We start from the raw sequence: 27428 nt of genomic DNA on the forward strand, positions 1-27428 counted from the left end.
TCAATGTTATTGTGGCACACATTCACTGAAAGTTTGAACCAAACAAATTGAGAAAAGGCCTTTTTTTTAATTTGGCAATGCTTTTGAAGGTATTATTATAATATGGACATATTTTTTTGTAAACACAACGTTCTTGGATGTAATCCGGTATGTAATCCGAACAAGACCGGTCAACCATCAAATCACTTCGTCAAGACCATTCCATCCACATCCTGTAAGCTAGCTGACATGGGGAACTGTTTTCATGGACAAGGCCGTGTACGACCGCAAGGTGGAGGACATCCTCAACTCAGACACCTTCCGACCACTTCGCAAAGACCCGCACACCGTCTATTGAGAAGAGAATCCAAAGCAAGCTCCTCTCCCTCCAGTGCTCCAGCAACATCTCTCAGTCCTTGTACTATGGCAACTCCATCGCTCCAGCTCCAAATACCCCCAAGTTCTTTGGATATCCCAAGATCCACAGGCTAGATGTCCCTCTACACCCCATCGTGGCCTCCATGTGAGGTCCGACTTACAACACAGCAAGACACCTGGCCAAGATCCTTCATCCTCTTGTAGGCAACACCGAACACCACGTCAAAAACTCCGACGAGTTTGCCACCTTCATCCAATACCTCACGTACCCTTCAGCCAGATGACATCATGGTCAACTTTGATGCTGTCTCTCTCTTCACCAATGTCCCCACCTCTGACGCCTGCAAATTTGGCAAGGAAAGATTTCAACTGGATTCCATCCTCAAGGATCGCAACGACCTCACCCCTGACCGGCTTCATTACCTTCTCCTCACCTATGTCACCTCATCTGGCTTCTGTTGGCGAGATAAATTCTTTGAACGGTCGGCCCGGCTGGATCCTCCATGGGATCTCCTACATCCCTGGCCCTGGCCGACATATTCATGGAAGAGTTCGAGCTGACCGTCATCGCCACAGCATGCAGACCACAGCCCACGTGTTTGGCTACGGAACACCTCAGCGGGCTTCACCGCGGCATTCAATTCACCATGGAGCAAGAAAGAGAGGGCAACATTTCATTTCTTGGTGTTGAGGTTTCCAGAAAGCAGCACGGCAGTCACCTGCAACATCTACCGGAAACCCTCCCACACCGACAGATATCCCCACAGCAGTTACTACATGTAGGCCTATACTAGAGAAAACTATCAAGGATTTTGTCCATATATGAAAACGAGTTTTAGAAAATGTTGATGACTATGTACACAATTAAGGACGTAAAATTAAAACAGGTGCTGCAGTGAAGAGACATTACGAATGAATTTTCCAATGGTTGGAAAGTCGAAAACGTTGTGTTCACTATTACAAACGGTCTATACCAAGGCGTGGTCGTGATGTTGGAACATAACCTGATCTTGCTGGTCGATTATGTAGGCCAAGTACAACTTTGTATCAGTAGAATGTCACGACGAGAAAAAGTTGTGGCAACTTCAAACCAACGATTAAAGCTTTTTTTCACAAGGTCATCCGATTGGTATTAGTGTTGTGTCTTAAAGTAATGGTCAAATTATGAATCCATCACAACATCAAATTTGGAATAAATAAAAACACATATCAACCACATATAAAAACTGATGGGCTAGGAGAAAGTACAGGGTTGATGATTGGTTTTTTTTTTCACTTAGAAATTATTAAATGCGATACACCAATGAATCATGTATTATACGAGCATGTTCTTCCACTCATGTGAAAAAAATACCGAAATTGATCCATTTATCCATGTTTTACTTTAAAAAAAAATATATATTTTTACAGCTGTCCATGGAATGCTAAATGCTTTCAAATACAAATCAGATTTTAATAATGTGACTCAAGACTGAAACATTATTTTTATATCAGATTTTGTGTTTTGTATTATGAGGAACAAATCAAGTCTTTTTCTAACATGACGATTGTGATTTTTGTCTGTTTTCTTTTGCAAGTTTTCGTTATTCGTAGAGGTGGGAAAACTCCCATGGTTCATTGTATTTAGAAGTGATTCATCAATGCGTATCAGTAAACGATCAGTAGAGGACAGCTAAACTGTGTGGTATTTTAAAAATAGAGGTAACATCTGGAAACAGTATACGTGAAATTTTCACAGTATCTAATCAGTAACATGTACTTTATTCCTACGTTATTTTATATTTAATGGTGCGAGCCACATATTTTTCAATATTTTTTTCTGATTCAGTCACTTTCTTTTACATCACCATGTACAACATTTTTGTGTGAAGATTCCCTAATATAATAACGTAGCACGTTTCAAAACGCCAGTAAAGTTTTAATATCTTAAATGGCGTAGTCGAAGTGGAAACACACTATAATTATTGTAAAACGAAAACGCACAACATTTTTCAATCATATTTTCAAGTAACTCGCCATGAATGACAGTTTCAATGTTTTATTATATCGGCTGTACTTTTGGGGTTTTTTTTTTTTGCAGAACACTTCGCGTGGCATTCGCACTCTGCCTTCTGACATCGTTCGTGTTCTTGACCCTTAAAATGTTTTATAAATTTGACACAGTGAATACGTCAATCCGTATGACGCCGCAAAGGTAGGCAATTTTATTCATTTGTTTCAAAGAAAGTGACGTTTTGCCTGGGTTAAATTTACTAACAAAAATGTGCAAGGCCATAATTTCCAATCTCCTCAAGACGGATTTACGAAAGTTGAAAATATTTGAGATATGAATATTTCCAATTATCACATATTCAAATATTCCTGATTAAATACTGTGAGAAATGGATGATAATGTACCGACAACTTTTTCAAGACGGAGCAATTTGTTGTTCAGAAAAATTGGTTAATTACGCATCCTGACACGTTGAGTGGGGGCCGTATCATACGTCCGACGCCTCATAGGTCCGACGCCTCAGAAGTCCGAAATTTCGGACTTATGAGGCGTCGGACTTATGAGGCATAACATTTATTTATTCCGCCTCATAGGTCCGACGCCTCCTAAGTCCAACAACGGAAAAACGAGGCGTTTAATTTGTTGGACTTACAAGGCGTCGGAGCTGTGAGGCGTCGGACTTATGAGGCGTCGGACCTTTGAGGCGTCGGACTATGGGCCTTTATTTGGTTAGGGGATGCAATTTTGTCGGACGTATGAGGCGTCGGACCTATGAGGCGTTGGACTTATGAGCTGACCCCGTTGAGTGATATGTAATATTCATTGTTCTTTCAAGCAGACAGGATCATCATCATTTGCATTTATCCCAAAAGTAACGGACGAATTATTATCACAAAGCTTACTTGGATTAAAGATGGTACTAAACAAACAATGATTACGTCATACTTTTTGTCATTTAAAATCAAGAAACCAACGATCAGTCAGTTGACTGATGTTTGGAATTAAAGAGTTATATAGACGAAGTCGTGTTTTGGGATCAACAAGTTGTGAACAGTTCACTGTTTTCACACAAAAAATGTAATATCCACTGAGCTGAAACTTCAACGGGCTGGGTTGTGAACGTTCTTCTTTGGATTTCGAATGGTGTTATTATTGGAAACGAACAAAATGCATGAAAGCAAACGGTCCTATATGCCTTTAACATATATGCAAATCGTGCAAAAGGTATTATTGATTTAATGTATATATATTTTACATAGGCATTGATTCTTTGATATATATCTGCAGGTGCTCAGAGGGGCATGTTTACCATGTGAAAATCACACATTCATATTGTCATTTCATTGTCAATTTTCTTGATTTGACAGGATGAACGTCCAGCAATATCAAAGAGTCGTGGACAGGAAAACCACAGCAATCAAGCCAGTGCAGGCGAAAGTCTCGAGTGAAAACGATGGTTCGGATATTGTAACAGTTACAACAGAAAAGCCGACGCCCGTGATTCAAAAAGCTGAAGCTCTTACAAAGGCAAACGAACCGACAGTAAATGCTGCGAATGGTACAACCATTGCAAAATGGGATCATGGAGCAGAGTCAAATTCCAGCATTGTTGCAACAAATTTAATATTATCACCATCACTATCCCAAAATCGTACCTTACAGAACAAGGAGAAAATTAACACAGCTTTACGTAAAGCTGTCCAAGATATTTTGACCAGGAAAATGGGACGAGTGACATCTGAACGACGGGACAGTAACCCCAACACATATGCAGGTCTAGGACGAAATGAGCAGCGGTTTCTAACAAAGGTTGAAAGTTTCTTACAAAAGAAACAATCAGACCATGTCTTGAGAGACGTCTTGATGGATAGTATTAATCGCGTAAAATCAAGAACTGTACACTGGAAACGACACGAACGAGAAAGTCTACAGGATAGTCAGTCTCTTAATTATCTGGTAAGCATAAACATCTTTATCTGCAATGTGCCGACAAATGATAAAGTGTTGACCATGATTGATACTAGCTCGAGGAGTTGTTGAATTGAACTGACAATTTTCTAATCAAAACAAATAAAAGGTAATGTACAACATTTGCAAACATTAAAAACCAAACTTTCCAATTTATCATGAAATACCTCACTTGACTGTATAAGTGAACATTAGTCTCAAGCATCCTGTGAAATTATGGCATCTGGTATGCTGTCATTTTCAAGAAAATGGAGTTCATGTATCAATTTTCAACAATGGTTGGCAAACAATCGTTTTTCAAATACTGCCCCAAATTCACCAAATTTAGTTAGTCCAAATTTGGTTTGCGATGGGTTAAACATCCGTGAACGGGTGCAAGCCAGCTAGTCTGGTTCCCTGACCTAACAATTTGCTGACGTCAATAAATTGCCCTGTTTCGTCTGAAATAGAGTCAGGGAACCGGACTACAGGAAAAACATTTTTTTTCTTGGTTTTTCCCAGCATCCATAAACACAAAAGTTTAAACGAGTCAGTGTAACAGTTTTGAAAAAAAAGTGTTGTACAGGGTGTATCAGACAACAAGGTAATCCAAAATCAATCGGCTAATACGTACAAGTTAGGAAATTGTTGACTGTCAAAGTGGTTCCATCTTAAAGGGTAGTTCAATAGCTTTCAATTGGTACCATAATGACACCTTTTCAGTCACAGATGACTGAGCACCATTGATTGCAAAACAAGGGCAACTTACCCTCATTTTCCGAGTTTGCTGAATAAGTGGTGAGTTAAAGGGAATATACAACATTTGCTTTTTCTATAATTTTCAAAAATGGATGGATTTGGGGGATTTGTATTTTGTAAAAAATATTGTTACACTGACTTGTTTGAAGTTTTGTGTTCGTAGATGCTGGAAAAACCAAGAAAGACCATCATGTCCTTGTAGTCTAGTTCCCTTACCCCACTTTAATTGAAATGGATTAATTTATACACATCTGGGAATTGCAAGGTCAGGGAGACAGTCCAGCTGGCTTGTACCCATTCATGGGTTGTGTGATTGATTGCACACAAAATGCTAAATTGGGGACACTATTTGAAAAACAAATCCAGGTTTTTCCAACGCTGGTCGGCCGACCAATGTTGGAAATTTTCTTGAAAATGACAGCAAACCAGATGCCATGATTTTACAGGATGCTTTAGACTCTCATTCACTAACAGTCCAGTAAGGCATTTCATAATAATTTGGTAGTTTTGTTTTGTGATGCTTGCAAATGTTGTATATTTCCTTTAAGCTGTCGGAAGAATGCGCTGTCACTATGGACAGTGCCTTAAAAAGGGTGTGTCAGATAATATTGTTGCATAAAATGGTCCATGTTGTCCATGAATGATGGATCATTTCAGAGATCTTGTTTATCACCACAAGGCCAATTCGTCTAAACACACCAAGTTTACCTGATTCAGCGGCAAATTGAGCCTGTCTAAAAAAGTGCGCAGTCGCGGTGGATTATGTGTTATGGGAGGAGAAAGACATGTTGAAAGTGTTTGAACATAAAATGGAGTATCACGTTTCATGATCAAATCAATCACTTCAAAGATTCTTTGTTTACTCATTAAAATAATAACTACCTAATGCAAAAGTGTCTTCAAAATTAATTAGCTTTGGCGTTTGCCCAACTTGGTATATGCTTTGCCTATGCCCGTTACCAGCTATGTTTTACAGACTTTTGATATGTCATTGCTAGTTGGTGATGAAAAGCAAAATCTTTGCAATGATTAATAATTTACGGACAACATAAGTTACCATTTTAACGAACAACATCTCCAACATAGGCCTATACCCATTTAACGCACTGTCCACAGCTGCACAGTGCATTCTTCTGACAGCTTAACTCGCCACAAAGTCATATTTCAGTAAACTTGGAAAAAGAGGGGGGTGTTGCATTTGTTTTGCAAGCAGTGGTGCTCAGTCATCTGTGACTAAAGAGGTGTAATAATGGTATCAATTGAAAGCTAATGAACTAACCTTTAAAATGAAATCTCTTTCACATTCTACAATTTTTACATATGAGCCGATTGATTTTGGACTACCTTTTTTTATACATTTACTTTAAGACCATGACGCCGATCGAGCATGCCGTATTATTGCCCATTCCGTGATTGCCATTATTAAACAAACCATTGATGGCAGATGTTTATAGAACACGACAAGGGGTCAACCAGAATCTGTTTTATTTGACATGATTGTCGCGGTCGAATTGTGACGGATATAATTCCGTCCGTAATTTCGTACATGGCGTTTCATCAGCTTAACAATCAACAAAGTTCACAACAAGTAAAATACTAATAAATGTTAAATGCTACTGAGAGAGGGTGTCGTGAAAAAAAATCATATCGTTAAATGATTCAAACAGTTAGCAACTTTACAAAAATAATAATAAAAACATCACCTACGCATTACTTTCAGAAATGCCCGACTTCGGTTCGACACAAGATGTTGACGACTCCATTCACTCGTAACAAGTTCGTCTTACACACTCCAATTTTGGCTTGGGATGAGCATTACTCTCACGAGGAATACGTCCGACTTGCACAGTTCCATGGCATTTTCGGATGGAAAAGTTACAATGAAATAGGTAATAATAGAGCGTTCAGATTTTATACGAGAATACAGCACATCCAGGCACCGTATCTACAACGTGTTCATAAGCAATAAATGGGTACCTTGAATGAAAAGAAATCCTTTCAATTTACAACATATGAAACTATTGCGAATTTATTACTATCATGAAATTTACAATGTTGACCTCAACTTTTGTTTAATCTATCACGCAGATTGAGTAAATTCCAACGCGGGAGTCTGTGACTAGACTAGTCAGTGTTTGGTACCAAGACGTTCACATAAAAAGTGAATGGTCTATTGAACGTTTTTTGCAATATGCTGCTATGTTGCTCTTTGAGGCAGTGGAAAGATAATCACAATGTGGATATCAACTTCCAAGAACAAATTAATCAGCTAATCGACCCAAAAATCATTTGCAAAGTGAAGTTGTGGTCAGCAGAAAGGAAGAACATGATTGATCTTATTTTGCCCGTTTCTATGCACCATCAGATATATCCTCTTCGCTGACAAAGCTTGATTCCCCTCACAACCGATATCTGTTTGATAACCGCCTCGTCAACGGTAAGATTCCCGATGACGATAAATGTATCACATGTGCTGTGATTGGCAATGGTGGTATCCTCAAAGGCTCCAAGAAAGGCAAAGAGATAGATGCTAATGACTATGTATTTAGGTAAGTTCGATTCAACAACTTCAACGACAGCTTATCAACTACAATGTGCGACAATAATATTTATGCTTATGAGTTCACAACTAACATCATAACCTATAGGCCTATTCATAAATACCTGAGACAATTTACCCATTCCTATTGGTCGAGAGCCAGTCACGTGGCCGGTTTTAAACGGTTGATATAGACCGGCTGGCCGGTTCTAACCACTTTTCCAGTGTCACATGAAATTTTGACTCCTATTTAATCCAGTGCCTTTTACCGTTTTATTGGTTGAACGTTCACAATCCTCACGTAGGCATGCGCGATTCTACCAGTGAGTCAGTATTTCTTAGTCTTAAATTCAAAATACACCGGCAAAGCTGAGTTCTGCGCTACATCGCGCAGTACGCACGACGCCCGCGCCAATCTCCATATAAGGAGTTGTTTACGAGGGGGACATACCATAATATAGCTAGAGGGGTGTTTCGAAAAACATGAACTTAAGTTGTTGAACTAAATCGTTGGAAAATTTATAATTTTTGACTTGTTTTGACTTTTGGACCAAAACGATTTGACGTTTTTTGACCGAAAAGGTATTTATCAATGGGAATAAATATGCGCTTGGCCGGATTTAAATACTATGTTTAAGACCGGTTGGAGTCTGTATGCTGATAATTACCCAAGGCTCAGCATCCAGACTCCAACCGGTCTTAAACACGCTGTTTAAAACCGGCCAAAGACACATTTTTTCCCCCTTAATATTGCCTCTGACTGTTGTTTTCACTTATGTTAGCTTCAAACAAAAGTTGCAGTTGGTTTAAGTATAAGAATTTGCCTACTATTTTTCCTCAGATGAGAGGAGCGCTATCATCATTTAATTATTTTAAAAGAAAAATAGAATTTCGGGGTAAACAAAGGAATGAAACAACTGACAAAACCATGGATCTCGACAGGGATATAATAATTCCTGGTATGCCGTAAAGCATACATTTTGTCAACAACTACTTGACATCGATAGCATTATTTTAGCAGAATAAAGTAAACATACAGTGAATTCAACTATTAACACCGCTTCAATTCGCAGAGTAAACACGGCCTTAACCAAGGGTTATGAGGAAGATGTAGGAAGTAGAACCTCTTTCTATTGTTTTGGGATGTCAACGCTGTCAAACACACTAGCAGGTGGATTTGAAACGAAATTTAGACAACTTCCTAATGATGAGGTAAGAAGACTCTTTCTGATCCATCTCTAAAAGACATTAATAACATTGAAATTTAATAATCAAACAACAATGAAACATCATCTACCTTATTTCACTGTAGATGCTGCATAACATTTACAATCAGAAATCACCCCACCCCACGAACAATGTTGTATTCTTCCAATTGCGTTATCACGTAATTGTGACGTCATCGGGAAGCTATCCTCTTTCGTTTCGTGTACACATATTTTACATTTTATGTTCAGAATTGCTGATGGCATGAACACGACCCGATTAAGACTTTACATCATTTTGTGGCATCCACAGGGAATTCGGTATGTATTTTTCGCTGACGGCTACTGGGCTTACACGTATCTTGCATCAGTGTTACACGGAGGCAAAGGAACTGTTATGACAAACAGGTACACGGAAATATTCAGAGTCTTGATGTTATACAAAGAAATGTGAACGAACAAGACTGATATCACCATGATAAAATATCATGTTTTATATTTACTGTATAAGTTGTATAAGTTGACCTTCAAGGAACAGGACCACTTTCCTGGTAATGAGACACATCTAAGGAATGGCCAGTTTAGCCACAAGGTCTGCGTGGGTGGATGCTGGGCTGCACCGGAAGGCCACAGTGATTCAGCCCACGGACTTATAAAGAAATCCGATTGTTCTATTAATTTGCCAAGCCCTGCCCCCAGATACAAGTTGACCAAACACCTTCAGTTCTGTATTATTAGTATTCAATAGTTAGTGAACAATTTCTAATAAGGCAAGAAAACCTGTAAGATAGCTGTAAGATTGGAATGTCCATTTACTGTATAAAAAAAACAGTAGAATCTAGAAATCAGACAGAGAGCGTCACAGCCAACCGAATAAACCACATCAGCTCAAGTACCACTTCGTCTCTTACTGTCTTACTATATCTATATGACCTCACGGGTTGTACTGAACTGGCGGACACACGAAATAACAAACCATTATAACATACCCTAACCATATCTTAAACGCCGTTACTCGGTGTTTCCATATCTGTTTATGATAGAATAACAATCTTCAATATTCAAATCTTCAATTAATCATACACCGGTTCTTATATCCATTATTCTTTGTGGTCGAATCTAACTGGTGGTTCATGCATATATTTTGCAGATATCCAGTTCGATTTCCCAAAAAGCTGCAAGCCACCGATATCAAGTTGGTCCATCCGGACTTTGAGAGATATCTTAAATGGAGGTTTGTATTCAACTGCAGAAGTTGCTCATTGTTGCACATTGTTGTTCATTTACTTTTAAGGAACTGAACATTATAGTCCCATCGTAATATAGACAAATTGATCTGTTAACTGTGCACTATATCCCATTATAATAAGATCAAGACAAAGTGGGGTTTTCTATGCAACAGTACCAATATTTCGCCGCTAAGTATCCACGGATCACTACGAAATTATTGCTATTTTTTCTGTTCTATTCCTTGCAACAAAGCTGGGTAAATTCGACCAATCAACACAGCCGAATTCATCGACCAACAACCGGTGGCATCATGCTTCTATTGGCATTACATACGTGTGATGAGGTCAGTTTTTGTTACTAGTTCTGTCCACGGTTCACAAAAGTGTTTTTATTTTCTTTCAGCAAAACGAAAACAATTCACATACACCCTTATGTGAACTGGTTTCGTTTTGCTGAAAGAACACTTACCTTTTTTGTGATCCGTGGAATGAACTTTGAAACGGTTGTTGTGTTTAAAATTTTTGAAAAGTACATGAGTGATTTGAATGATTCTTGTACTAAAAGAAAGCATATTAATTGGGGCTTTCAAATCCTAGATTTTGAAAGTCCTCTTTGAAGAACTTCATAAACAAATTGGTCCTGCCATTTGGGTTTCCTTTTTTTATAACACCCTGTGTAATTAAACAAGAACACGAGTATTAAAAATGAAAGGTTTTAAATCGACACTGTAGCGTACTCATCATTTTCTGTTAACGTATTAGTGTACAGAATAACAGAAAAACAAACATCATAAAAGTGCGCACTCAAGCGTACCCCCCCCCCCCCGCAGTAATTTGCAATGGCCGGCCGCTTTCTGGTCCGCTTTCTGGTCCGCTGTAACCCCCCCCCCCCCCCCACCGCAGTAATTTGCAATGGCCGGCCGCTTTCTGGGCCGCTGTTGCTTCCCCTCCCCCCCCCCCCCCCCCCCCCCCAGTTTCAGCACTGTTCCGACGCCGCTGACTTAAAGTAGTGCAGTATGACAAAAAAAATAAGATCAAGACATTTTAACGACTCATGCTCAGCAAGTGCCATAAACTTAAGTGTTGTTATATTAAATGTCTTTACAGGTCAATGCGTATGGTTTCGGTGGAAGTTACACCAAGTTTTCGGAGCACTATTACGACAAGTCGTTTCACAAACATGTCGACTATCTCAACCACGACACTACGGCAGAGAACAGGCTTTGGAAAAAACTACACAATCTTGGTATCATTAATATGTACACCCGGGGATAGTCAGCTTCTAAAACTGTGACCCTTGACCCCGACAGTGGCAGTTGGTCGATTCACACGGACAAGTCATGATCTGTCATCTCCAAATAAATAATGTGATGTTTCCATCAGAATTTATAATCTAGACTTGTCGGATGCATTAAAACCTTCAAGGCCCAATTTCATAGCGCTGCTTAACAGTTGAAAAGTTGTGCTAATTTCTGTAGTAAAAAATAATGCTGCTACCAAAGCCCTAATTTGGGGCGTGGACTTGCTAACGGTTAAGTTGCGTGCGCATGAAGATTTCTATCATCGCGTCACTGATTTAAGCAACTTTTTCCTCTAGGGTTAGCGTGATTTTGTTGTGGTAATTATTGCTTACGCTCTCTATGAAATGGATGGAAGCTTGGTAAGTACATGTACAAAATCGGCTGTTAAGCAGCGCTATGAAATATTGCCCTGTCCATTGTTACTATACAATTCATTTATTTAGCTTCTTAGCGCTCAACCATTCTAGGAACATTCGGGTCATATTGACCCGGAATCTGGGTTCTTTTACCTTTGTCGGGTCAAAATGACACTTTTCCGGGTCAAAAATGACACTGGGGGGGGGGGGGGTAAAAAATGACACCTTTTTATGGGAGATTTTAAAAATGACACTTTTCCGGGTCAAAAGTACACTTTTAGGGTGTCAGAATGACATGCACTTTCCCGGGCCTTTCGACCCGGCAAGGTGTCATTTTGACCCGGAAAAGTGTCATTTTGACCCGGAAAAAATTGGAGTCAAATATAACCCAGATTCCGGGTCAATCTGACCCGCGTATTTTCCGAGTGCAGAGATCATCATTAGTATTGGAGAAACGCGTGAGTGGGTTCATTTGTCGCAAGTCTTACATTTAAAATTCTATGATTGCTGATGTTGCTTTAGACGTCCTCTCTTCCTGCGACCGGCCCTCTGCCGACTCCCGGCGAGTGTGTTCCTGCTCATTATTAAGCTGTAGTACTTATCCGATTCCTCCCGGCCCCAAAAGACATCAACATCTTAAAATGCGCATCAGGGAAAGCATACGTTAAGGATCTTCTCCAATAATCATTGGATGAAAGACATATTTTAAATAATTTAAGTTATGATAGATAATTTTAAGATGTGGCATACCCCATCACTATAGTGGGTTGGTAATTTGCATTAAACCCCCTAACCTGTATAATGTATTCCTGAACTTGCATCGCAGCAACATTATGGGACTTTTAAAACTAACATTTAGCTCTGTATTAAAATGGAGTCTCAGATTTGGTTTGTTTTGTTTGTTTTTTGTTTTTTTGTTTTTTGCACAATTATGCTGCATTGTAAAATTCGTTTCATGGACCCTGTCGGACCTATTTTGGAGAATTTAGCGTATTAAGAAAAATGATAATTCCATCTAAAATGTATCTAGATTTGCAGACATCGTTTATCATGGGCGTCGCCAGGATTTTTTTTTCTGGAGGGGGCAAAGCACTCATCAGAAGCGTGGGGGGGGGGGGTGATTTGACATTTGGAGGCGCTGTTCATAAATGTTTTTGTAGGCCTACATGTTTATGTAAAAAAAAAAATAATAATCAAAACGCGTTTAAGGGTCATTTCGGTAGTTCCTACTGCTAAATATACATTAAATTCACAGTAACATATTTACTTGGAATCTCTCCTATTCTTTTTCCTTTTTCTTTTCCTCAGTTTTCCCCTTTTTTTGGGTGGGGGGAATTTCCAGGGGGCGCTCCCCCCCCCCCCCTTGTCCAGCAGCGTATACAGCTTTTGATGTCAGGGGGGGCAACCGCACATTTGCGCCGAAATGTAGACATGTTTTTTTCTCCGGACAATTGGCCTCCGTAAAATCAAAAAGCGGGGGGGGGGGGGGGGGGGGGGGCTGGTACCCAACTTCCAAATGAGGGCGCTGTTCAAAATTGACCATTATAATGCATAATTTTCACGGCGCATTGTATTGGTTGTTGAGCGGGTTTTCTTTTGTGGGATTGATGTCACAAAAACTCTATACAAATTTATTTAAATCATTTCTGACAAAAGAAATTTGTCCATAAAAATAATCCATCAGGGGGCAAAGTGCCCCCCCCCCCCATCCCCCCCCCCCCGCCCCGCTGGATACGCCACTGCCCTTGCCCCATCCAAGCGACACCCGTGGTACAAAAAGCGTCTGTTGAAATGCGAGGACGAAGTCATTTATTAACTAAGACATTCGATTGCATTGATTTACAGTGTTATGCTCCATCATCAGCCAGAATTAATCATACGATTTGTTTTTACTTGTTTCATTCAAATGTGCTTTTCTAGACTATATGTCTGGGAACCATTCTGTGATTCCACATCAAGAAGCATGCAAACGATTGTTTGCATGACGAAATAAATGGTAATCATCACTACTTTGAACACCTTCCTCATCACTGTCATCATGACGTCCTGTTCACTAATGACTTATTTAATTATTTTCAATATGGGCGTAAATCCAGGGGGTGGGGGTGGTGAGGATATATCCCTGCACACTTTTTTACCAGATGGATGGACCATTGGATCATCCTCCCCCCATTTGTGTGATGAGAAAGAAAAAGAAATGCTGATTTTGAGGTTATTTCGTAACTTTCAGCAGTCCACATTTATTAAATAGTTGGAAAACAGAAAGGTTTTCAATGCACTGTTGTTATGTAACATTAGTGCGCGCAACTTTGTATTACATGTATATCTACATTAGTATCATGAACAGCGCCCCCTACTGTCACGTGGTGTCCATACCTCTTTCGAATCTCCACGGCAGGGCAAATTTAGGACTTTGCCCTATGGTCAACCCCCCCCCCCCCCATCCCTGTCACCCCCCCCCCATCCCCCCTCCCCCCCCCCCCCCCCCTCCCCCTCGCCGACACGGATTTGCGCCACTAAATCGGTTCCACAAACAAGTAATTAAGATTCAGATATATTTCTCTGATTTAGTCAGAATGTATATGTGGCCTTAGTGCAGATGTGGCGAGCAATTTGAACTGTACAACATATGGGTTTATCGATTGTTTTGCATAAGTAATATTAACCCTAAAGGGGCCGGGTTATTTTGACCATCTCTCAGCCGGGGGGGGCGGATTCCGCCCCCCCCCCCTAAGATCTCGGCCATCGAGTGACGAAAAATTTTGAAACTCGGCACATGCATAGAGCAACTCTTCCTAAACATACCCAAGAAATATCATGACTATAGGGCAAAGGGTTTTGGAATTATGGCTAATTAATTATTCATATGTACGAATGGCAATTCTGCTCCGTGTACACGACGTATATGCGTGCGAAAATTCAGTTTTCACGGCGCGTAGCGCCTGAAAATTTTTCGCTACGCGGCAACCCGTGGTCTGATTTTTATGTTTTTGGTATCAAAAGATGCGCAAAGCTCGAGGCTAAAAAGTCATAACAGCTCGGTCGCGAAAAAATTTTTTTTAGAGGCTATTACGGAAAATGTTGAGGGAGGGCGGATCCCCCCCCCCCCCCGGCCCCTTTAGGGTTAATATACAAGATTTCGGATTTTATCGGATTCTAAATTACACATGAGTCACACGGGGAACGGCGTGTATCATTAAACGTAGAAAGACATTCGTTTCAGGTCATACATAAAAGTGGCTGATCAAAGGAGGCACCCCGTCCCGAAAAAAGTAGCCATAAAATAGATGGGTCGGTTTCACTCTACTATCTATACAACTACCAGCATTTCCCATAAAATCTAGATGTCAAATTTTCAGGGAAGCATATCACATTCAATAATATTTAGAACATGTAGAATATATCAAAGATATTCACGTTCACAGAAATAAAGATTTCTTTTTGAGGAATCCTTTGTTTCATTACCAGAAAGAAATAAAATAAAATAAAAATTTTAAATACTCAAAATGAATGCTAGGAGAAGAGTCGGTTTATTTCATAAAAGCCTGAAAAGTGTTGAAATAGTTGTTGTCCTTTAATGCAGCTGTTTTTTTTCCCCGCACGATTCCCTTCCAATCTACAAATTATTCAAAATCGATCGGATGTTTTTTTGTCAATTTAAACAGATGTCAGAGCTGAATCTACTTGTTTTAAACGACAAGAAGCCAGCCCAACTGAAATGCACGTAGAAGCCAAAGACGGCCAGCTGTATTTCCAAAATAATGTCTGATTTTAACGAAGAAAAGATTTCAAAAAGATTCAAATTTATATATGTTGTGTAGTACAAATGTTGAAACAAAAACAAATTTGCAATTTACGAAATGTTAATTGGTATGTGACTGTTTACAACTCCATGTGACGCCACACCGTTTCGTTTAATACCACACAAATTAACATATCACTGCGCTTTGCTGCAACCTTAGGCAGACACGCTCAGTCGAGTTGCGATAATGACTTTTATTAATTTTACTCTGCGGCATTAACGATTGATATTTTACAATACGCGCATCAGCTGCTGTCACGGACAACTCAACATGCCGAGTTCTGGACTAATACGGAACATAACCGTATAGAATTCAAGTTTAGTGGAGCATATCATTGTAAATTGTGGGCATACAACCAACAAAATAAAGATGATTTGTAAACTTTTCAACTGTAAATCGTCCGGACATGGTAGATTCATCTCTAACAGGTATGTATACCGACACATTTTTTCGTATTTTTTTTCCCCAGCTTGCCAAGCGTAACTAAAATGTTGCCTTTTTTGTCTATCATTGTATACGATCAAACGGTTTAGAGACAGGTGCATGTAGGCCAACAACTCCTGGCATCTAACTGTGAATATTTTATGTCTGATGTCTTTACAATTTAGACAGTTTACAAACGTCACAGGCCACAGTTACAGATTTTAGCAGCTTACGTAACATCAAGAGTTTACTAGTATGAGATATTCTGACAGATAACTGTGCAACTGTTCCATTTCTGTATTTGACATGTTTTCAAGATATTTGCTCATGTAAATCAGTTCTGGAAAAAAAATTAAGAAATATATGCTTATCGAGGTATTATCTTAAATATATGAACACATTTTTTAAAACACAACGTTCCTGGATTTCATTCAGTGTAACGATATTTATAACACGGATTTCCTGGAAGACTGTAACAGGGATTTTGTCCATAATAGAATATAATTTTAAACGTTTTAATTGTGTACATATGTAAACTCCTTTCGCAAGTGGGGTGCATTGGGCTGGGTAGAGAGAAATTAAGAATGAATTTCCAATGGTTCGAAAGTCGAACAAGTCTCGATCGTCAATTTGTGTATTATTTTGTTAACTTACAAACAGTCCACACAAAGGCAAGGGCGGATCCAGAACACAATTTGGGGGGGGGGCCAAAAAAAAAATTGTGTCTCCCAAAAAGTGGGTAAAAAAATTACGGCGTGGGGTTCGTGGCCCGCTTAAGGGCCCCGAAATTTTTTTGGATTCTCGATGCTCTGTGGTGCGATCTGAGGCAATTTCTGACCACTTTAGCCAACGTTTTTTGAGGAAAAGATGGTGGTGTACTCATTGCCTGCCTTTATTGCGACGTCACATAAAAAACCCAATTGGTTTCGGTTTGGGGGGGGGGGGCATGGCCCCCTTTGCCCCCCCCCCCCCCCGGATCCGCCCTTGCACAAAGGCATGGTCGTGAGGTTGGTATATTACCTGTCTAGCTGGTCGATTGTGCAGGTCAAGTAAAAGTTTGTATCAGAACAATGTTGCAACAAGATTAATGTGATATAAATATCCAAATGAACGAGAAAAGCGTTAACCAACCTTCAATGTCTTTATTCACAGAGTCGTCCGATTGGTGTTAGCGTTGTGTCTTGGAATGACGGTCTACACGTTAGTGATCGGAACGTTCAAGTTCACAACCATCCAAACTATTCGAGAAAGGATACCCTTTTTGTACGTATAATTAAATAATGAAAGGTTTGCGGAAACACCATGTGCGAATAATTTCTCAACTAAGAGAATGGTTCTGAAAACCTTTCATTATTTAGTATCTCCACCATGCAAAGCCTCAAATCTTACGTATAATTAGTGAGTTAGATTCAAAAACGTTAACGTTACAGACGTTTGATAGGCGGGAGCACATGTGGAATATCATGGATTGAATGCTGGGTACTGCCTTTCACAAAAGTAATTTCATAAACATTTTATACTCAGTGTTGTCCGAGGGCTTGCGGAGGGAAACGACATGCTTATACCTGAGCTGAAGTCGAACACACGGCCTCCCAACTACCAGCATAAACGTCCCACCACGAGAGCACCAAGCCCGCCGGTGCCGGCCGGCCTGCTCGAATCCGGAATCGGAGTTTAAAGTGCTTGTGCAATTGCGTCGATGAATGGCAAAACAAAACATGAAATAAATCACACCGATGCAAAAGTTTGCATTGTACACAAAGTAGTGATAGACATATTATGGTGGAGCCACAGTTAACAAATTTGAACTTCTTCATAATAATGTACATTCGACTCCTATAGCATGTCCCTTTCTGCTCCCAAACTTTCAACACGTTTATAAAAGGTGGGAGTACATAACGTCCGTCACTGTCAGCTTCCATGACTTGACATCAAACAGTTAAGGAGCGGCTTATATCCATGATATTCCAAAATGGGAGGGAACAATGACATATCTGCGTCTGCATCTGCATCTGCATCTGTTTGCTTCTGTACAAACGCCTGGTGTAGCTATATATCACGTACAAAGCGCAATACTAGGAGTCGGTGCAAACTAGTTTTTGAGCTGCTGGCTATGATCAGATATTATGTAGATCAGCAACCTCGATCTTTAGTAGTTGATACTTGAAGCTATGTAACGTTGGGGCACAGCGGGCCACATCAGATAGCATATTCCGCAGGCAGTGTTTTGGGGTACAACAACTTCTGGTAACCGTTCTTGCTTGCAGAGATGTGTTTGTAGATGAATCTCTCAGTGCTCTGACGTGTTTTGGGTGTTGATTGACACATAATCCCACCTGCCTCTGTTGCCTATCAGTTTAACATAACGGTAGAAAATACATCCACCATAAATGTATCAAATCAGTTAAGGCTGAACGAATTGAATGTGTGTTGTTGGCTTGAATGCTAGACCATTATTTAACGGCATTATTATGAAATAGTGTCACATTTTAGCTTCTCAAATATGAATTTGACACCATTCGTCTCTTCAACAGAGCAAATAAAGCGTTTACGATCCGTCCGTTGACTTCCGGCAGAAATGACACCTTACACAGCACCGCTCCTCAGATGAAGGAAGAATCTGGCAATCTTCCCAACATCGACACTCTGATTCAAGGAATTGCTTTCAACCAAACTTACAAGGATGCATTAGCTGCAGACATAGAGAGGAGAGAAGCGCAAAGACCAAGTAACTGGAGACTGAGTGATGCTCAGTACACATCCGACACCCAGTTTGTAAATTATATGGTAAGCATGAAACTTCATTAGGATCCTCAACAAAGTTGAGGTCAAAGAGAAGAATAATCTTCTGATGTACGAGATGCTAATGACTTCCTTCAAGATCTTGATGAAATACGGTATAGGCTACATAATGTCTCCCTTCTTAAGTCTTACTTCATCATTCATAGGCGTAGCAAGGTCATTTCTATTGGCGGGGGTAACAAATTCTTGAAAAGGGCACGCGCACATCCGTGCTTAATATGTAGACTGTTTTTTCTCCGGACACTTGGCCTCCGAAAATCAAGTTGGGGGGGGGGGGGTACCATCTTTCAATGAGGGCGCTGTTCGAAGCGGACGATCATACACACTATCGGACAATATTTTTCAAGGAGGCACACGCACGAAATTCCCGAGAGGCACTCGTTACAGCCGCTAGTTAAAAAAGGAACTCATTTGAGTAAAAAGGGCACTTGTTACAAAAAACAACAACAAAGGGCACTTATCTAAACAAAAGGACACTCTTTAAAAAATTGGGGTGGGCATAAACAGTTGCGAAAAAATGGCACTTGAATGGAAAAGGGCAGTCTTTACAAAATCTTGGGGGAGGGTAAATACCCCCTTAACACCCCCCTCCCCCCGCTGGCTACGCCACTGCCATTAAAGTGGCATATCCAATGATTATCCAGTAATTTGATTGTATAAGCAGGTCCTTAGAGACACTTATTAGTGACAATCGTTTATTTTTGTCATTTTGTACAGAACTGTGCAACGTCGGTACGTAAAAAGCTTCTTCTCGAGTCGTTTTTCACCAAAAAGTATCTGCCCGAGGTTCCAATTTTAATATGGAATAAACACTACAGTCAAGAGGAATATGAGCGTTTAGCACAGTTTCGCAGCATTTTCGGATGGAAAGTTGCCAGTGCTTCCGGTAAGATGAAAAAAACGAAGATGTTATAGGTTCTTAAAAGGGTTACACGGGGAACTAAATGCTAGTTACGTCATCAATCTATTCTGAGAATCGTTCAAAGCAAAATAGATATTGACCATCGCATACCTTACCTTTATAAAACCGACTGAAACTGTTTCTATTAGCAAGAGAGTTAACTATTTTAAGAGAACAAATTGACTCATTTCGTAACCTTTCTTATTCAGTTAATTCGCACGAACTTGAGATGGTCATTTCGTATTCAAGAGATACCTCTTAACAAAAACTGACCGCAAAATGACTTATTAATAATCAAAGTCGTTTAGGTCTGAAAATTACTTGTATTCAAACATAAATCACTTTGATTTGAATGACATGACTATATGAGCACTGTTTATCACCATCATCATCATCATCATCATCATCATCATCATCACCAGCCTGTATCGTCCCACTGCTGGGCACAGGCCTGTCCCATAGCACGTCAGTTGTCTCTGTCTTTGGAATGTCCTTAACAGGTTGTTGTCCCTGTTTCCACCACCAGTTCTTCTCTCCATCTAGACCGAGGTCTCTCGATCACTTTTCCTTGTGCCATATAGTGGTTGCCATTCTGCTGTAAGTCGGCTCTATCTTTCATCCTCTTTTCTTGCCAGGTGTCTGCCCATCTCCATTTGCTCCTTTTTACTAGTCACACCATTTGCTTTTGTCAAGTCTCTGATCCACCTATTTGTTTTACGATTCCTCCCACTGTAAGCAGTCATCATCCTTTTAGTACTTCTTTGGGAAGTTTGAAGTTTCCGCTCCATATCTTTGCTAGAAGTCCAAGTTTCGCTTCATTGCTTGCAATATGCACTGGCTGAAGAGGTTTTTTAAGGCAGTTTGGGATGGATTTTTCTGACAGAATGTCTACATGTCTACTGTTGTCTTTGCATAAAGTATAGCATCTTACAATCATTCTTTGATTTCTTGCTGTTTAGTAATCTCCTCTGCTCTGAGTCTGTTGAATACGACGAGTAACACGTACATGTTTGACCACGACCGATCACCTGGACAAGACGGATGCACATCGTGTGCGGTAATCGGGAATGGTGGAATACTGAATGGTTCTAAGATGGGAAAGGAAATAGACTCGCATGATTATGTCTTCAGGTGAGCAAAGCCGTCAATTTGTTTTCATAATTATTCGTTCGCGCTGCAAAGATGTAAACATGAGTCCGACAATCAAGAGATTCGATGAATATATCACATGGCGTTCATTTAAATGTAATACATGTGTACAACATTTGCTTTTGCTGTAATGGATGGATTAGACGGTTAGTATTTTGTAGCAAATATTGTTACACTGACCCGTGTAAAATTGAATCCGTGTTCATGAATGCTGGACAAAACCAAGGAAAAAAGTCTCGTTGTCTAGTTCCCTTCAGACAAATGGAGCAATTTATAGACGTCGGGGAATTGTCAGGTCAGGGAACCAGACTAGCTGGCTTGCACCCGTTCACGGATATGTAACTGATTGCAAACAAAATGTGGACTAACACAATTTGGTAAATTGGGGTCAGTATTTGAAGAGAAATAAGTCAGTTTTTGTCCAAAGATGGTCAGCCCACCATCGTTGGAAATTGATACAAAATTCCACTTTTCTTGAAAATGGCAGCACACCAAGTGCAATGATTTAACAAGATGCTCGAGACTATCATTCACTTTCAGCCAAGTATATTTCATAATGATTTGATATAGTTGGTATTTTTTGTGATGTTTGCAAATGTTGTATATTACCTTTAACGCCACATAGAGTGTATCGTCACAGGTTTCCCATAGAAATCCGTCTTAGGGAATGCAATATACATTATAATTACACAAAAATGTTCACCAAATAAAGTTTCAACTTTCCAAAAAAATCTGCATTGAATTCAGAATGGTGATCGGCAGGATAACGTCGGTGTATAGTCTAGATGATTTTTTATGATGATCATAAGTGTTTGAATTTATAGGGTATAACCCCCTAAATTGGAGAGGAAGTGTGCAGGTGCAAATACAAAACTGCGGCGGAAATGTATTCATTTGATAATAATTAAAAACAAATCCCTGAAAAAAACTGTCAGGACACCAAAATAGTAAAATGAACAATATAGAATCAATGGAATTTGATTTTTTGAGGTTCCATGTCACTTCCATCTATAAAAAATTGTTTATGGATACGCACTGAAAATCTCAGGTTACCATAATGAAGCGTAACTAAAATGAAAAAATAATTATGATTTATAGTCCATTTTGGCGCAATGTGAAGATTATTGTTTACGTGGTTATTCTTTCAGGGTCAATGTTGCTTTAACTAAAGGTCATGAGGAAGACGTAGGAACCAAGACATCGTTTTATTGTGCGGCTTTCCGATCTCTGTCTAACTCAGTAATGAGTGGTGCAAGATACGGTTTCCATGCTCCACCATATCAAAAGGTATAAAGTCTTGAATTCTGTTTCAATTACCGTGTGGTTATTTAGGCTATTTATGTTTGAACCTGACCTTTGAAGAGGAGGCCTAGTATTACGTCTTCGCTGCGTACCAGTTAGTGACTCAAACTAACAAATACCCCCTGTTACAACTGATAATCTATATAGTAACCAACGGATAACGTATCACCAACCGATAATGTCACACAAATTGACCGATATTGTCTCACTAACCGATAATGTAACAAAAAATGACGAATACTGTAGTAAATGTTACCACATCAGTTAATTGTTGTTACGTTATCGGTTAGGACTGATAATGTAACAACATTATTGACTGACAGTTGTAGTACATTTTACTACACTATCGGTCAATTTCGTGTTACATTATCAGTTAGTGGTACAGTGTCGGTCAATTTATGTGACATTATCGGTTGGTGATACATTTATCCGTTGGTTACTACATTATCAGTTGCAACAGCCCGCACTGGCCCGACACTGGCCCGGCACTGGCCTAGAGTTAGTAGGGCTGGGTTGGGCGTCCGTGCCATTATAATGCCACCTCTGAGTATGGACTTGGTTGACGGTCTGACGCTATATGGCGGCCTTAAAAGGAGCGCTGTAATAGACCTTAGGCGTAGCAGCCATCTTAGAGGGCAATGCCTTTCTCTTACTGGGATATACAGGATTGAACCTTGCGTACATTCATTATACAAATTAGCCCAGCAAACAAGACATAGTGAGCGCAGACGCAGCATGTATGAAGTTGCGACTGCCAGGCCCTCGCAAGAGGCTTACTGCAATCTGCAAGGGAGCCGTGGGTTTGTGCTGTAAATTTTGTTTAAAGACTTTGCACTTTCCTTAATATTTCTAAATACAATCTTGTCCGTTTCCTTATTCTTTCAGGGCATCAGATACGTGTTCTTTCCCAAAACGGACTGGGCCTACATGTTTCTTAGTGCTGTATTCAGTGACAAACCCGCACCCCGAAATCCTGCAGATGGAAGGTAGGACAGTTTGATGAGGGAGAAGTACTGCGGCCCCTCCATCCCAAATGTTATTTCACAAGAACCAAGTGATGGGTCAACATATCATGAAAAATAAATATGAAAAATATTTTCCTTTACTGAAATTGTTAACATAGGGAATAAATAAATAAAAATAAATAAATTAATAATAATATTTCTATCAATTATCGGTTTTTTCGATTGTTTTTCTTCCTCCCGACGAATTTGAAATTTGCTTTGTTTTAACGGGGATTTTTTTTTAGTGTTTTTGTAAATATTGCCCGCTTTAACCCGGAGAAAGTCTTACTTGGATGACTTTGCGCCTGTAATGTTCAACAGATCAGCCTCAATTAATTTGAAATCATAAATCTATAATTCGATATTTGTGAAATAATAACGTGATCCAGTGGCGTATCATTGATGTCGGGGGGGGGGGCAACCGCACTAGCACATCCGCGCCGAAATGTAGACATGGTTGGGGTTTTCTCTCCGGACACTTGACCTCCGTAAAATCATAAAGCGGCGGGGGGGGGGGGGGCCTGGTACCAATCTTCAAAATGGGGGCGCTCTTCAAAAGTGACCATTATTATGGAAACAGCTACTGAAAAAAATATATTTCACAAAAATCTGCCGGGAGAGGGGGCAAGGTGCCCCCCTCTGGATATGCCACTGACGTGGTCGCATTTATTTTTTAGTTTAGTTCTCACTCAAAACTGAACATCCGTGATTGCTAGAAAATATCAATAATAATCTGTTTGTGGGGGGATTCGTTAAAAGCATGGCCAGCACACTTTTTAGTGTTGTCTATAATGTTTCTTCACAATAATTCTCCTTTATTTCAGATCGCCCCCGAAATTCCAGACGAAGCTGACAGCAAACGACGTGAAGTTGGTTCATCCGGACTTTGAGAGATACATCAGAGACAGGTCTGTATATCAGCTCTGCAGTCCCTGTCCAATTCCTCTGTTTTACTCGTCCATTTTGGAATTTCAAATATTCTTGTTTATAAAACCATAAACCCGTGTTGCAATCCTCCAGTAAACAAAGAACTAGCACAGAATCCTTTGCCATACTGAACTAAGTGGTGGGCAGACCTATTAGTCAGACAGACAGATAGACGTAGCTATATGTTCTAGGCAAACGTGCATTTTTTGCACAGTTTCAATTACCCTAGGTTAAATTGTTAAATAGCTACTAACCTTATTCATTTTACTTGACCTACGTTCATTTAAGATGTATTTTTTCCATTGCTCCCAAGATGGGTAAACTCTACAAGACGTAAAAACGTAGAATTCTATCGTCCGTCTACTGGTGCTATTATGCTCATCCTTGCGTTACATACTTGTGACAAGGTGAGATATCAGAAACCCTAAAAAAAACCTCCTATAACATATCCCATGTATTCTTAAGATATACAATATAATGCTTAGGCGACGGCCACAGACAGAAGGATATAGCTGTTGATGATTACTTGACCAAGAATCGTTATTTTGGTTAATGAATGATAGAGGGCGCTCGTCATAGGTAGTGTACAAATCTTCAACATTGACCATTGGCAAAAAATTTACCAGTTTTACCACACATGTTCTGAACAGTGCCCCAGAAATTCGAACTCTTTCACCACCTAAAATACACAAAAGGTAAAACATACACAGGCCTACTTTTGATAAAAGAAGACCCCTTTCTTATATCGCCTTACATTTTTCATTGGCTGAGTAATCCTAACACTTGTAATACAATGTACTGCAATTATTATTGTTAATTGGAAACAGGTGGATGTGTACGGATTCGCCGGGAGTTTTACAAAATACTCGGAATATTACTACGACACTGCGTTTCGGAAACACGTATCGTATCTCAACCATGACAGCGACATTGAGAAGGAACTCTGGATCCAACTACATCAACTGGGCATCATTAACCTGTACACCAGGGAGTGAGTTCATAATGTGTTAAGGAGAATACACGAGAAAGTGTGGATTCGTAATTTAAGAATCCACGCTTGCGAGTGTATTCTTCGACTTAAACCATTGCGTCAAAAGAAGTATTGGCGTTAACAGTGAGTGAAGATGAAACTTAGACTTGGGAAAAATGTTGCAACCTGACGCCAACTCCGCGATTGTGTAAAAGTCTATGGAGAGTCAAGAACATTTTCTAAGTATTTCCTAACGAAATTGGAAATTTTTCTCAGTTCCCAGATTCATGTCTTATCATCATTTTTGCAATGAAATGACCTTCATTGAGATGATATATGAAGAAAACAGTGGCATCAGGTTGCAACATTTCTCCCGGCTCCTTCCGTCGACATATGGATAGTTAAGACGATTTGATATTCTCCACTGAACTAAGATCTGCAGGTTTTTTAAAAATTCTTTTACACATAATTATTGAGAAAAGTGGAGAGCCATTCCACGAGTGTATGCGATCTGCAATTTGACGCGCATGTTCACTTTTTATTACGGAAATAAATTTAACCTTAACCTATTGTTGCCACAACATGTACAGGGATGACATTGTCAGTTTCCAACAAAGTTTGAAAATTGGATAAAAGGTTTGAAGGATGCATTTCTTTCTATACTGACAATGTCTTTCTCTCAGATTCAAAAGTCTGAATTCAGACAAAAGTCTGAAAAAAATTCATGCCCGTCACAAGTGAGTAAGTGTAAGGATGTTTTGGGGAAGGTAAATTGCTTTTTTTTCCGTTTTTTTTCTTTTTTGATTACATTGTCATTGTATTGTCACCTTAATTCGACATGTGCCACCACGATGATTTTTAATAAACTAGTATACATCTATAAATAATAGCCATTCTTTTTTTTAATTTGTCATGGATTCTTATACTTAAAATAAATGACTACTTTTGGGAATAGGTCATTCTTCTGAATGTTCAGCCAGCATACTTAATTGTAAATATTGATTTTTATACACTGTATACTAGTATACTGTAGATTTATCAAGCAATACTTTGAATCCAGTGGAGTTTCTGTAGACTTTATACTGGAATGCAATGAATATCAGGTATTCTCGCGCGTGGAACTGTAAAGTCACAAAAAGAAGAACTTCCGAGATTTAGAAGAATTTGTGTAGTGTTTTTCAATTTTCAATGGCATACATGGGGAGAAGAAATCAGCTCATCCGAGGAGAATTGCATGCCTGTATAATACTTACAACACTATGAAAGAAAGTTACACTCATACTGGGGCAAATGGTTCTTTCTCATAAATTCATTTTATAGACATTTTTTATTAACAAAGTAGCACATTTACAAAATTGTCCGTGTTTAAAGCTTTCAATATATTAACTAACCGAGCTTTGGATATTTTTAATCAGCACGTTTAGTACAAACGTTATCATTAGTACCGACATTTGTCATTAGTACAGACATCTGTCGTAAGTACAGACATTTGTCACTAGTACATTGATAAAACGCATCTTAGAAAAACTTTAAGATATAGAAAGTTAGTTTTTTTGTTTCAAACAACGCCCGAAACAAAACCAACTTGTTCCTATACATTCTAAAGAAACAACACATTCCTTAAACTTTCTTAATTTTTGACAAATATCGAATTTGAAAAAAAAAATGTAAATTAAAAACAAATATGTAAATATATACCGTGTACCTTCCCCTCACATGGAACAATTGAAGAAGTTTTGCTTCACAGATGATGAACACTTCTTTGTATATTTGATATTTAGATCATGGTAGAGATATTTTCACGATCTTTAAAACCACTACGCAGCCTGGAGGGAAAAAAATTAGGATCATGGGCGTCGCCAGGTTTTTTTTGGGGGGGGGGAGGGCCCAAAAAAATAATCATTGTACTTTCTCTAGCATATTTACAATTTATCATTTTTTTTCCCCCGAGGGTAGGCGGGGAAATTTACCCACTCTACCCCCAGTCACACCCCTGCAGACGCCCATTTTGTTAAATGTGTATACAGTCTGTTAATAGCAAATACGATTTCACACCTCTTTTCTTTTCTTTTCTTTTCCTTTTTTTTCTTTTCCGGGGGGTGGGGTGGGGGTCTGGTGGGCCGGGAGGGGGGTTAATGTTCCAAGCGCTCCCCTCCCCTCCTTCATCCTGGCGACGCCCATGTTTAGGACAATATATCACAAAACCTTTGCCAAAAATGTCAAACTTAATGTAACACTACACCAGACTTCGGTACACCATTGGAGGGAAATTAAATTACCAATAGAGTTTGGAACTCTCAAACAAAACTTAAAGCTTGCTGACTTTATTTCATTGTAACCCACCATCTTAAATCAGGTCGAACTGGTGAATAAAACTTAAACATTAGTTTAGTACTATACAGAAAAACAATCAAAATCAAAATGTTACACTCCAGCCTACTTAGGTGTGGAATATCATTGG

The 27428-nt window shown here is 39.4% G+C and overlaps 2 protein-coding genes across 2 annotated transcripts; both read left to right on the plus strand.

Annotated features, from left to right (window-relative positions):
• The first annotated feature begins 645 nt into the window (after window positions 1–645).
• LOC119740698 (alpha-N-acetylgalactosaminide alpha-2,6-sialyltransferase 2-like) lies at window positions 646–11886 on the plus strand. Its single transcript, XM_038216076.1, has 9 exons — window positions 646–839; window positions 3718–3892; window positions 6777–6945; window positions 7422–7605; window positions 8669–8807; window positions 9114–9208; window positions 9951–10034; window positions 10283–10373; window positions 11137–11886. Exons 1-9 carry the CDS (start codon window positions 646–648, stop codon window positions 11302–11304), a joined length of 1299 nt encoding a protein of 432 aa, XP_038072004.1. The 3' UTR covers window positions 11305–11886.
• A 3972-nt stretch (window positions 11887–15858) lies between these two features.
• On the plus strand, window positions 15859–24998 carry LOC119740699 (alpha-N-acetylgalactosaminide alpha-2,6-sialyltransferase 2-like). The gene is made up of 10 exons (XM_038216077.1): window positions 15859–15917; window positions 17065–17175; window positions 18447–18699; window positions 19432–19600; window positions 20575–20746; window positions 21913–22051; window positions 22952–23052; window positions 23895–23978; window positions 24311–24404; window positions 24825–24998. Exons 1-10 carry the CDS (start codon window positions 15859–15861, stop codon window positions 24990–24992), a joined length of 1350 nt encoding a protein of 449 aa, XP_038072005.1. The 3' UTR covers window positions 24993–24998.
• Window positions 24999–27428: the final 2430 nt, after the last annotated feature.

Source organism: Patiria miniata, unplaced genomic scaffold, assembly GCF_015706575.1.
Source record: "Patiria miniata isolate m_02_andy unplaced genomic scaffold, ASM1570657v1 HiC_scaffold_5, whole genome shotgun sequence".
Classification (NCBI taxonomy): Eukaryota; Metazoa; Echinodermata; class Asteroidea; order Valvatida; family Asterinidae; genus Patiria; species Patiria miniata.